At 18.5% G+C, this 15,482-nt stretch overlaps 1 protein-coding gene across 1 annotated transcript in view; it reads right to left on the reverse strand.

The window, feature by feature from the left end:
• Window positions 1–14,690, reverse strand: part of PADL01_0808700 (separase, putative) — a gene marked incomplete at both ends in the record, with an annotated part of 16,827 nt that extends 2,137 nt beyond the window's left edge. The window contains one exon of the mRNA XM_028681423.1: window positions 1–14,690. This exon is cut by the window's left edge and continues 2,137 nt beyond it. Within this exon, the coding sequence (XP_028537803.1) occupies window positions 1–14,690 (14,690 nt within the window).
• Window positions 14,691–15,482: the final 792 nt, after the last annotated feature.

Raw genomic sequence — 15,482 nt, forward strand, 5'->3', positions numbered from 1 at the left:
TTAGAGTATAAATTGGAAGTGTTATGATAGTTATTTGGGTCATCCTTCATAATATCACTCTTCCTCACAACAATACTATTACTATTATTATTATTGTTTATATTTATATCCTTCAAAGTTGTTGTGTTATATGTCGCTCTACGCATGGTATTTTTTTTATCACACACATTTTCTGATGTATTGATCTCCCATTTTTTATTATATTCATAATTTATATATTTTTTCATATCCATATCTACATTATTATTATAATCATCATCATCATTATTACCATCCTCATCATTATTATTATTACCATCCTCATCGTTATTATTATAATCATCTTCATCATCATTATTATTATCATCCTCGTCATGCATATTAGTGTAAATATTTTTTTTACCTATACTTTTATCACGATTTATCTTATTTATCAACCTTTTATATAAATAAGTAGTTACCATTTTACTCACACCCCTTACAATATATGAATCCTTTAAAGGTTCCAAGTTTTCTAAAGATATTCTACTCAAATTACTATGTAAATATAAAATAACAGGATTTTTCCTTACATTATTATTTTCTACATTTCTGGTATATATATATTTATCTTTATTTGTTTTATCTAATGTAAGGTTACAAAATAAGACATCCTTAATAAAAGAATGTGTGATAATATTAAAAAAGTCAAAAATATTCATTGGATCTATATCTGCATTCTCAAAAACATCTATTAATATATGATATAAATACATTCTTAATTTAATAAATGAGCATCTAAATAAACCTTTAACACATTTTTTTCTTAAATCTAAAAATTTCAAAAAATTTTTCTCTGGTAAGTCTTCATATCTTTGTTTCATATCATAATCAAAGAAAATACCAGATATTGTATTTCTTTTATTTTTTTTTTTGCTATTCACTAATTTATAATTTTCATTTATTTCGCATTCAGAATTGTTTGTATTTTTCAAAGGGTTCAAATATTCATAAACATTATTATTATTGAAATTATCAGTTTTTTTTTTCATATTCATTTTTGTATTACTTGTTATAATATTAGGTGAATTATTTTTTTTCTTTTTTTTTTTATTTTCTTCAAATTCATCATAATTTTCTATATTATATGAATTAATACAATTTATTGGAGTATTACTATTTGTATATTTTGAATTATTAGTATTGCTCTTTACTACGTCGTTCTTCATATTAGGATTCAGGTCAGGACTTAGATATATATTTTTTTTCTCATATTCTTCTATGGAATATATATTTTGTTCACAGTAAGTATGTCGTCTTCCTCTAGTTTTTCCTTTTTTTGTATCCATTGGTTCTTTTTCCGTTTTCTTTTCAATTATTTTTTTAAAAATAAGAATATCTTCAATATCTTTATTGGAACATGGTAAATAGGACGTGCTTGTTTTATTGATATTTAAAGAATTAGGGTTATTCTTAATAATAATATTATCTTTCTTGTTAATATTATGTTCATTAATAAAGTTTTCATAATATGATATATTATTTTGATCAATAATATAATCATAATGATGGATATGATTTTCACAGTTGATATCATTAGAAAAATTACTATTTTTCTCTTTTATATTATGATTATGGTTATAATTATAATAATTATTTTCATTTTTATTTTCATTTTGTATATTTATTTCCTCCTTACAAAAATAATCCTTTGACATATTTTTATCATCTCTCCTTTTTTTCAGATTGCACATTTTTTGAAAATATTTTTTTTTTACATTGATAATTTCAAGATTACAATTTTTTAGTGTTATAGAAAATATGGTTATATTTATAAGGACATTTATATAATCAATTCCACTCCAATATTTTAGTGGAAGAATAAATTGATTCCATTTTTTTAACCATCGTATGATTCGAAAAATTTGATGAAAATAAAAAATATAAATAAAAATATCAAAATTAGCTTTTAAGTAATACAATTGATTATTCAAAGGTGATATGGTGTTATGTACATAATTTTCTTCGTCATTTTTTGAATGATTCAATGTGGAAAGATTATTTTTTTTTTCATCTTCAAATGTATCACAAAAATAATTATTTTTATTATGATCTTCTAGTGTATAATTTTTCATCGATTTATCATCCATAATATTCCATTTTGTTATTATATTAATTAAAGGAATTGATATTAATTTATGTATAGAACAACCTAAACTATTTGATATATCTAGATTCAAGATTTTCAAATGCTGCTCTAATAGATACCTATTTTTCCACCATTGATCTATACATTTTCTTAAATTAATTTCATTTCTATCTACATATTTTGATTCACTTAATATTTCACACATAACCTTAATCATATGTTGATATTGCTTCAAAAATTTTTCTAATTTTCTTATATAATTCCATTTGTTTTTATATGTATATTTTTCAATATTTAAATGGACCTTCTCCACATGAAAATATTCAACCCTTTTCCTGTTTAAGCATTCATTTGCTCTTTTATTCAATATAATAAAAAGATTTACTACATCCACATTTTTTATTACATTATTCGAATTGTGTACATGTATTTTTTCGTTCATATTTATTTCCTTATCAATATTGATAACGTCATATATATTGAAATTATAAAAAAAATTTTCCTTTTCATAATGATTTAATTGTGATTTACACAAAGATTTTTCATCACTTTCTAAAATGTCACAATTTTCAGTACATGAAATATATTCTTCATTTTTTATTTCGTTTATATGAATATTATTATTTAATAAATTATTATTAAAAGGTGAGTTTTTTTCATCTGTATATCCTTGTTTATTCATTTTTATATCCTTAGTGTGATAAATCAAGGTATCGTTTATCCATTCTCTTATATTACTTTTAATAACATAAGTATCAAACAAGGAACCAAATTGTTTTTCCAACATGTCTTTATTATTTAGAATGTTAAAAAAGTTATAATATAATTTGAGTTTATTACAATTACCATCACAATTATTCATACCACAACAACAACTACTACTATTACTATTATTGATAATATTATTATTATTGATAATATTATTATTATACATGTTTTGGTGGTGATTATTTATAATGAAGGATAATTCGTTTATATCCTTTTCTATGTCCATCTTATAAAAATCATTTGAAAATATCCTATTAATGATTTCATTTTCATGATATATTTTAAACATTTGAGCTAATATTAATAGAAAATTTTTATAACATCTTGATATATATAAACTATTTTTATCTTGACTCACAGAAATAATTGCATAATCCCAATAAATACATAAATTACTTAGATTCACTTCTTTTACATTCATATATTTATATATAATATCTGAATTTATATTTGTGCATACGTTCTTTCTAAAATATTCTCTTTCATTTATTTCTAAATCTATATTATGTTTAATAGTATACAATATTAATTCGTCTGTATATAAATACAGTAATGATATTATCTTTCTAAAATAGCATTTTAATAAGTTAAAAAATATATTCTGTTCATCATTATAAAAATTATTACAATTATTACAACTATTATTATTATCATTATTATTATTATTATTATTATTGTTAATTTTTTCTTCTTGGTCTTTTTTTTTTTCTTTATCACTCATTCCATTTTTTTTTTTTTGCTCCATATTATACACATCATTCTGATCAGTAGCATACGATTTTATTATATCCAAAATGATCAAATTATTTTTTATATTTTCTATAAAAAAAAATATAAAATCTAAATAAAATTGAGCTATTATCCTCATTTCATATACTAACGATTTCATGTGAGTGGTGTATAATAATAATGAAGTATATATTAATATAATTTGAAAATAATAAATATTTTCATAATTTTGTTTTAAAAGTATATTTTTTAATATTTCATACATCCTTTTTAACATTTCATCTTTGATAGATACATTTTCTCTACCTCTTTTTATATTTATTATAAATTGATAACATGTACTAAGTACTTCAAAATAACTACAATCTTTATCTGGAAATAAAAATATTTCTATTAAATATAAGAATAATATATCTGTATAGGGCCGACAAAAATTTTCACAATTAAAATTATTATCTCCACTATTGGAAGAATTAACACTTCCATTAATATTAATATTATTATTATTGTTGTGTGTATCGTATTGATGAGGATTTTTTTCCTTTTTATTAATACCACCTTTTTGAAGCACCATTTTTATTTTATTATAATCAGACTGATTATTTTGTATATTCCCAAATTTTTTTCTATTCAATAAAAGGTCTATATATTTTTTACATTTATTTCCTGGGAAATAATTCGAACATATTTCATGTAATATATCCTTTGGTATTTTTAAATTATATAAAAGTCTTACATATAATAGAAAAAATATATTAGAACAACAATCATTTGCAGATGAATTTAAAGATTGTTGTTTTTTAATGATATATATACAGTCATCACAAAAAATATTTTTTATTTTTAAAAATAATAGGTTTATATAATAATACAATATTTTAATAAAATATGAATTCATCTTTTTGCAATTATAAACAAATAATCTATTATTAATATAATTATATATATATTTTAAATTCTTTTCAAAATCGTAATTTAAATGTAAATAATTTAATACTGAAATATCCATAAGCTTAAAATCACTTGAATTTAATTCTATATCGTTTTCATTAAAATAATATATATCATTAAATAGGTTATATATATTGAACTTATTATTTTCATCATAATATGGATTATCAAAATGTGTAGAGTTCTTTTCCTTTTCATTCTCATATGTAATGTCACCATTACAATTATTACTATCATGCATATTATAATTATTATTATGATGTGTATTATTTATGTGTGTCTCATCACCTTCTTTTATATAATCTGTATGTCTATTATTCATCTTTTCATTTATATTAATCTTACTTATATCTTCCAGTATCATATTTTTTAAAACTGTTGTTACACTTTCTTCATCATTTATAGATACGTTATATATGTCTGTATCCATATTATGTCCAAGAAATAAATTTTCAATAAAAAACAGAAAACATATATTTTCATTCTTTCTAACTTTATTACATTCATTAAAGCACTGTAAGAAATTTTTGCCAAATTTATTAATATCATCCAAATTATTATTATATAATTCATCAATCTTTATATTATTATTATTATCATAATTATTCAATTCATAATTTACAGGTGGTGATATAATATTATTTATTTCTTTTTTATTATGATCGTCTAATACATTTTTCTTATCTATTGTATTATATAATATATTTGTTGTATTTTTATTATCATCATTAATATTTTTATCTTCTCCTTCCAGGGGATTAATATCTTGTAAATTGTCTTTGAACTCATTTGTTGTTTGCAATTTTCTATTTTTCATAACATAATTATAATAATGCTTTTGTTTTTTTTTTAAAATAATCAATGAATAAATATAAAGAATTTCTTTTCTATATTTAGGAGTTAATATATTCATATTTTGTTTATTTGATATTAAATAATTTAAATATAGAAAAAATTCATTCAATACTTTTTTATATTCATATATATATTTATTTGTTATATATGTATTAAGTGGTGTCTTATCATAATTAATATCTGTAAAATCATTTTGTTCATACATTTTAACATCTTTATTATATATATCACATTTATTTATTTGTTCTAAATTCTTTTTTTCATATATATTAAATTCATTATTTAAATTTTCAAAAAATAATTCTTCTTGTGTTAATATTTCAATTCTTTCCTTTCCACTTGTTAATATAATATTTATTAAATAAATATACATATGAACCATTTCTGGTAGATATAAAATACTAGATATATATATAATAAATTCTTTTAAAAAGAAATAGCTTGAAAAAAAATTATTTAATTTAAAGAATACTTTGTATATATTCTTAATATATATATTAAAAAATTTGGTTATAGAAAAAAAATCTGTTCTTAAAAAAATATTACAATACAAATTTTCTGTATTCATTAAAATTAACTTATTTCTTACTTTTATATCATCAATAGAATCATTTTTTGATACATATGATAATCCTTCAATATCAAAATCATATGAACGTTGTTCAAATTTTAAACAGAAAAAATTAGATGATATATTAAAAGTACAAAAATTTTTCATCATATTAATTTTCTTATCTTCTAATTCGTATATAATATATCCATGAAAAAATAAAAATAATCCTATATATTGATCTTTATTATTTTCATATAAATATTTTACAATGTTAAAATATAATTCTAGATTATTTCGAAAAATAAAATTACAATCATTTTTATATCTATTTTCTATATTTCTTATCATACTCATACAATCTTTAAAAATATCTCCCCTAATATCAAATAATAAATATTCAAACTTTGAATAAAACTTAGAATGAAATAATGAAATATGTGAATCTGCATTTGAATTATTGTTTTGATCATTATTTTCTTTTATATCATTCAATGAAATGTTTACTGGAAGAATATTAGGCAAATACATTTCACTCACAGAATCTTTATTTATATTATTATTATTATTATTATTGTTGTTGTTTATTATTTCATAATTCTTCATACTCTTGCTTATATTTTTTTCTTTTCTTTTTATGTATATCTCCTTTTCTTTTATAATAGAAAGAATTCTCAGATTAATTATTTTTAAATTGAAATTATCAAAAAAGAAAGTAGACATATACAATTTTTCTTTACAATATGTTTTACAAAATTTTTTAATATATTGATAAAATTCGATATAATAATTATATATAATATTAGCACAATTAAAGAAAATAATATTATATTCTTTTTTACATAATTTTTCTAGACATATATATATAGAATAAAAAAGTGATATACATATTATTAAGTTCTGCATATAATTATGTAAATTAATATATATTTCTTTAACATTCATATTATTTACATTGCATGTTATTTTATTATATATTATATTTAAAATATGTATTATTCTATTTTTCCTAATATTATATGTATTTGTCTTTTCCCTTTTACATTTATTTTTACATTTACTTTTACATTTACTTTTACATTTACATTTACTTTTACTCGTATTATTATTATTGTCATTTTTTGGGTTAATGTCATAAACAGACATATTATCCTTTTCATATTCATAAAATACTCTTTCATTCATATTATTATTTTCTAATATTGTTTCCTCTTGATATACTATCTTTTTAAGTTCATCACATTTATGAGACCCCTTGATTATATTTTTTGATTCCTTATCTTTCTCTTCATTCATTACATGATTATAATAATAATAACCATATTCAACGTTATTACTATTAGTGTTTGAATTATCTTCCGTATTAATATTAATGTTAATATTTATATGTGTATTTCTCTTTTTTTTAATGTGTGTAATTTTACTCTTTACATTTTCATTATCAATAAAATCTAATGAAGTGTGCTCATTATATACATGCTTCTCATTAAATATATATAAACAAAAAAACTTAGATGTACACATAATACACAATAATAATATATGCACACATTCTTTATACATTTTATAGAAAAATAAAATATTATATATTTCGCTCAAATAAATTATAAAATTTAAATCAATATTTATCTCAATGTCATTATGAACTGATATATTCTCAAATATATTTCCATAATATATATCATATATATTATTTAAAATTTCGAATATAAGATAAATATTATTCTTCAGTTCATATTCTGTATATATTTTATATTTACAATGTTGTAAATATATAAAATTATTATCTTTACTTTTATTTTCTCTAGTTATAATATCATGTTTTGAAGTGTACATATTTTCATTTAATGATTGATATCCATTATCTATATTTAAAAAAAAATTATTATTAAAAACATGATATTTTGTTTGAAATAAATAAAGAATAAAATAAAAGGATAAATTATCTTCTTCTATATTATATTCATTAAAATAAAAACATAATATAATAAAATAGGTTGATATGATATAATTCATTATATATTTTTTAATCTTATTATATTTTTTATTTAGATTCATTAAATACTTATTATTAATAACTTGAGAACTAATAAAAGGATTTGTCTTTGTATTATTTTCATAAATTTGTATATTTCCCTTTTTTCTAATATTCAGTGGATGAAATAAATTTAAATTAAAATTATATATATTACATGAAAAATAGGAATTACATTTATCAAAGGAAGATTTACAAACACAATCACGACATGTATGATAATTTTTCATTATATTGTCATCATTACATACATATGAATCATTATCATTTTTCACACTATCATCATTATATGTAGTAAACAAATGAGACGTATCATAAAACATTAATTTTATATAACGTGGATTCATTTTTTCTTTTAATCTTTGATTTAATGTTAAGATGTCAAAAATGTGACAGCATTTATTATACTTATTATGTATGTTATTTTTTGAAGAAAAGGTATTAAAATTATTCTCTAATGTGTCATCATTAAAATTATTTTTTGATGTGTAATCATTACTATGACCTTTCATAGACAAATCATTTACATCATCTTGAACAGAATGGTTCATATATTTTTGTTTATCCTTTTTATTAATATTTTTTAAATCATCAAGATGATTTTTATTATTCCAAACGAACATATGATAATACAACTTATATAAATAATAGGCATTATTAAGATAAGAAAATCTTTTTAATATTTCAATGTTATTATAAATATAATTATATAACATTTCTACTTTTATTATATAATAACAATTTTTTAACATGTTTTTATATATTAGACCAATATTTATTTCTTCAATTTTGTCTATTATGAATTCTAAAATTATATAATCTTTCTTACTAGCATATGATGAACATTCATCTAAAATAAAGCTATTTTCAGAAATACTAGAAACAGACACATCAGTGTCATATTTATTATAATCACTTGATTTGTTATCAAAGGGGATGATATAATTTGTATCAGATTTGTTTGTTTCATAATTATCAGACGTATTACATATGTTCATATTATTATTTTTATAAATATTATTATTATTATTATTATATGTGGCTTCACTTTTTAAATATTCATTTTCATCATTTTTAACACCTGAAGCATCAAAAATGTTCCTATTACTTCTAAATAATTTCATATATTCCTTTATTTTACACTCCTTATTAATTAGATCATATTTATGAAAACACATATTTTGAAAGAAAAGAAAAATACAACAAATTCGACAGAAAATGAAATTCATTTGTATATAAGTAACTAACAATTCTTCAATATCAATAATAATAATTTTTTTTTTTTTTTTTTGATAATGATGATATGTTATTCTTTCCTTCTCATTCATTTTTTCAATAGAACCATTAAATTTATATGGAATAAATATATCATTCTTTAACATTTTCTGCTCATTAATTTTTGTCAAGGCAATTTTTAATTTCTTTACAGCATACATATTAGTAGTATCATCATTATATATATTATGATATATAAAATCAAAGAGATTAAAAAATTCGACATGATTTGAACAATGAATTATATTTAAGATATCAATACAAACTTTATTAAAAAATAAATATATAAATCGAAAATAAAATACAAAATGTATGTGTGTATATTTACAAATATATTCATAAAATATAAGAAATAGTAATATATTAATGTGTATACTTAATAATTCGTCAATAAGAATCATGTTCTCCTTTTTCTTTTCATCCAAAAGAATATTATTATTGAAATGATCAGAATTATCATAATATTTATACTTTTCATTATCATAAGAATGCTCAGAATTCACATTTTTTTTAAAATAAAAAAAATATTTCCATTTCAAACTATTAAAAAATACATCATACATTTCATTATAATTTAATTTCAATGAATCTATATTACTACATTTTTCCTTATAATATGATAACATTTTTTTAATTTTTTTATTTAAATAAAATATTTTTGATTTAAAATATAAATTACATATATGTCGAATAATCCCACAACTTTGTATATTATTCTTATTACTTTTTATATATATTTGGTGATAATAATTATAAATAAAAGAAATAGATGACCTTAAATATTCTTTAGTATTATAATCACACTTATTTATAATATTCTTAAATACAGTTTCTACAATAAAAATCACTTTCTTATATTTCTTCTTTCCATAATAATAATATACTTCTAAATCTATAATAATAAATAATAAATCTATATGAGGAATATAATAATTTTTTAAATACGTATTTCTCATTTTATTACTATTACTATTATTATTATTATTATTATGATCATCATTTACATCATCTCTCTTTACTTTTATATTTTCATTTGATAACATATCCTTATTGTTATCATAATTATTTTTTGGAGTTTCATTCTCATTTTTATCATAAAAATCACAATTTTCTTTATTATCATTATTCATATTATTCATAAATGAGCTCTCATCATATGTTAAGGTATTTCTTTTTTTTTTCTCTCTTATATTACCATTGTCTGTAAATGAATCATTTTCAATTTTATTATAAGATACATAATCAACCATAGTTTTCCTTTTGTTTTTTTTTTCTTTCTCATTTTGGCTAGTTAGAAATATAGGAACAAGTCCTCCAATACTTATTCTCTTTTTCTTATTAACACTTAACATATTATAATTACTGTATTCATTGAATTCTTCATTAGTTTGTTTATATTTAATGATATTATTAGTACTATCATTTTTTGAGTTCTCCTCATTATATTCTTCCTCTCTATTATTCTGAATAAATTTTAATGGACTAACTGAATTAATAAATAAACTATCTTGATTAAATTTATCATCTTCTTTTTTCTCCATATCAAGACAACCATAATAGTAAGTATTATTATTATTATTATTATGAGGATGATTTTTATTTGGAGTGCTATTATTAAAATGGGTGTTTATATTAGTATCATATTCATTACTTATAAGAAATTCATAAAAATCATACATTTTAAAGTTTGTATGAATATCTATAGGATTGAATGGTAAACTTATAAATTTTGTATATATAAATTTTAAAATATTCAAAAGAAATAAAAAACCCTTATCAGTTTTTATAAATTTTAAAACTTTAATTGTTGTATTATAAAAAAGTTCAAAAAAACTATATCTCATTTTATTTAGAATTTCTAATGGTATTTCTAGATACAGTTCCCATATGAATAAAACATTTATCATAATTAAAAAACAATTTGAATATAATGTTTCAACAAATGTGGTATTATCTGAAATAAAGAAAGTACTATATTGACATTCATAATAATCATTTGAATGGTTATCATTTTTATATTTATCATTAGTATGATATATATTATCTTTGTTATTATTTGAATTCTCATGTCTATCTTTTTTATTTCTTAAAATGTCATATATATCATCAAGACATATATTGTTATATAATGAAGATTCCTTGACCGCCCCATTACTCCTACTACTGTTATTATTATCACAACTGGGATAATTACTATTATTATTATTACTAATATTATTATTACTATTATTATTTTTATTATTATGAACAGTTGATCTCCTTTTATTTTGAGTTATTATATTAAATTGTAAGATGTGTTTATGCTCATTTAAGTTCTTTACATTCTGATTTAATATAAAACAAACATATTTATCATATATATTATATGCATACTCAATTAAATTAGATTCGCATATTTCTTTTAAAATATAATCATAATTTAATTTCACACACATATAAGAAGATAAACTTATATTTAATAAGCAACATTTTAAAAAATTAATAAGTATATTTTTACATACATATATATTAAAATTTGGTTCTAAATTTTTATTCTTTTCAAAATGATTAAATATATTATCTGATATTTGTATACATCTCTTCACACACAATACTATAGTATGACATACATTTTTAAAATCGACATTTATATTTTTCATTATATTTGTATTTATATAAAACCTGGAATTTTCAAATATAGGCATATCATCTCTTTTATTTTCATTCTTATTATCATAATGATTATAAAAATGAATATTATCATAATTGCTATCATTGCACAACATATCATCATTATAACTATTATTATTATTACCATTAATATTATTTATATTATTTATATTATTCATATTATTCATATTATTCATATTATTTATATTATTCATATTGATATTTTCTTTGTTTTTTGTCTTGTCCTTTTCATCCAGAATTTCATCAGATGATGAAACTCCAATACAATAATTGTCATAACTATCATTGCATATATTTTTCTCTTGTTGTATTTCATTCTTTAAAAAAATATATTTTAAAGGAGAATGATAAGGTTTCATAAGGTTTATCAATTTTTTATCTTTATTATAATGTTCATTTTTTTTTTTTAAATTTAAAATATATTTTTTTAAAATAAAATCATCCTCATTTCCTTTATAATTTATATTTAATATATAAGAAAAGAAATTTATAAAATTCTCATGATTTTTATTTATGGTATAAATAAATTTTCTAAAAAAGTTTTTATCTTTTTCAGATACTACTTTAATAATATCCATGTTTGAATAAAACATATTCATTTTATTTATTTTTATAATAATACAAATGTAGAAGTTATTAGTAAAATTATTTTTAAGGTTATCACAAGGGTCATGCCCAGCAACACTATACTTATCATCATAATGATTATTATGATAATTATTATTATTAATATTATTATTAATATTATTATTATTATGATGATTTTCTTTATTTATTTTTTGGGAGGGCATTATACATTCTCTTGTGTAACATTCAACACATTCATCAATTGTTAATACAATATATAAACATTCTTGTATTTTTTGATAAACCTTTTCTTGTGTTATAAAGGAATATTTTAATTTGTCTACACTGACATTATTCTTCTTTGAATTATTTGATTTACTTATTTCAACTTCCTCATTATTCTTACTAAAATATAATTTTTTAAAATATTTATAGATATGTGTAATTATTGAGATTAATACTATACTATTATCAGTATTACATAAAATGAATACTTTTATATCATTATTAGTATTACATATTAATTTAGACAAAAGATGAAATATATAAGAAATAGATTTAAATATTATTTCCTCAGTTAAATGTTTGGAATATAATATATTTGTAATAAATGAAAGACAAAATTTTAATAACTCTTTTAAATATATAGATGATATATATGTAAAATTATATAACTTATTATATATATAATTATCTATATATGTTCTATTTTCTCTATTTAAATTTAAATTCTTTTCAAAAGAAAAAAAACTAAAAGTATATTTAAATATTTTTAAAACATAATTCACATTTTTTACATCTGAAACAAATTTCTTTTTTAAAGAATCAAAAATAATATTCCAAATAATCCTTTTATTTTTTTTATTATTATTTAAAAAAATACATTCATCATATGTCGTAACAATATTGTTAGCACACGCTTGTATTGAAATATATTTGGTATCTTTATATATATTTTTGGAATTATCATTTTTTTGAACCTCATACACATTATTTATATCTATACTGCTCGAATTTATATTATTTATATTATTTCTATCCATACTATTCAAATTTATATTATTATTTCTGTCCATATTATTGTGATCTTGTTCATGGTTTGACAAATCAATGTAATAAATTATTTCAAAAAAATGACAATACATTAAAAAATATTCTAAATAGAATAAACTTAAAAAAAACAAAAATGTATCAAAGTCATCAATTATTATTTTGAAAAAGTTTTTTAAAAAATTTAAGAAAATTTTGTAACTGTTATTAATTGTAAATGGATGACAATTTATGAATATTTCTATATCATTCTTATTTTTATATTTTATAAAAAAAGAATAATAATTTTCTTCCTTTTTTTTTTTTATCACATCATCACTATTATATTTATTATCATTACATTTATTAGTATTATATTTATTATCATTACATTTATTAGTATTACATTTATCATTATTATTATATCCATCCTTTCTATCACATACCCACATATAGTTATACAAATTACACTCCTTTATAAAATTATTCATATCTTCTTCGGATAATATTAATTTAGATAGTTTCTTTTCTATATCTTCATTGAGACAATCTATATAATATTCTTTTGTTATTTTCGTAATAAGTCTAACTTGTTCGTATATTAATATTTTATTTAACTTTAATATCAAATTCTTTATGTGTGTAGATGCATCATTCTCTTTAATTTTTTTTATTTCAAAAATAACTTTCTTTTTATCTTTTATATAGAAATATATAAGAATGTTATACATATTAATCAAAAAAGCACTTTTCTTTAAATTTAAATTATATAATAAATCTATAAGTTTAGAATAATAATAAGATATTAATATTAATTTATTACCTTCTGATAAATAAAACCAAAAATACGTTATATATCTTAAAATAATAAACAAAAAATCTAGATATTTCATATTATTTTTTAAAGATATTTTATTCAATACACATTCAAACATATAAAATAAATACTTATGTATATTTTTATCTTTAAAAGTATTTATTAATTCATTATAATTTAACTTCTCTATATAACTCTCCTTGTAAAATAATTCATAAAATTTTAAATACACCTTTTCATCAGATCCTCCATTTTTATATTCTTCATCTATATTTTGTAATACATCTAACACAATTCTATCTAACTTATCATATACGTTTAAATTAGAACTTACCATTTTTAAGAAAAATATATAAAACCTTATTGTTTGTTCTTTATTGATATATTCTCTTTTTTTTTTTTTTTTAATTAATGCTTTTGATTAGATTGTGGATCATTCCTTATTGCATATTATGATAGAATGAGGCCAGCAAAAAAAAAAGAAAAAAAAAAAAAAAAAAAAAAAAAGACTCAGTTCTTAATATTAGGACACATTTTAAGGAAAATTAAATATATCTTCTAGTTATTATCTATACATAATTGAATGATATAATATATTAATTAAAATATATTATATTATCTTATGTTATCATTTTTTATTTTGTCTTATTTTATAAAATAAAAAAGAGTAAACATAAAATAAACGGGGAAAAAGCAAATTTTTATAGTATTGGGAGAAAAAAAAAAAGAAAAAAAAAGAGAGTAGTCGAATTTTTAGATGTATGAATTTTCAATAAATGGATAATTACACAAAAATATAAATATTAAAGATATTCAATAAAATAAAAAAATAAATAAAAGAATTATTATATCAAGAAGTTTAAAATGAATAGATAATTACACAAATAAATATATAAAAGGTATGACATAAGAAAAGGTAGAGAAACTTAATTATACATACATATATATATATATATATATATATATATATATTAGGTGTATAATACTTTTTATGTTTCTTTTTTCTTTTTTCTTTTTTCTTTTTTCTTTTTTTTTCTTAATGTTTGTTTCTTCATTATATTTCCTTATCTTACATAAAGGAAAATGAATTAATTTTCATAAAATAAATATAATGAGTTCATATATTGCT

This window comes from Plasmodium sp. gorilla clade G2, assembly GCF_900097015.1.
Source record: "Plasmodium sp. gorilla clade G2 genome assembly, chromosome: 8".
NCBI lineage: Eukaryota > Apicomplexa > Aconoidasida > Haemosporida > Plasmodiidae > Plasmodium > Plasmodium adleri (nom. inval.).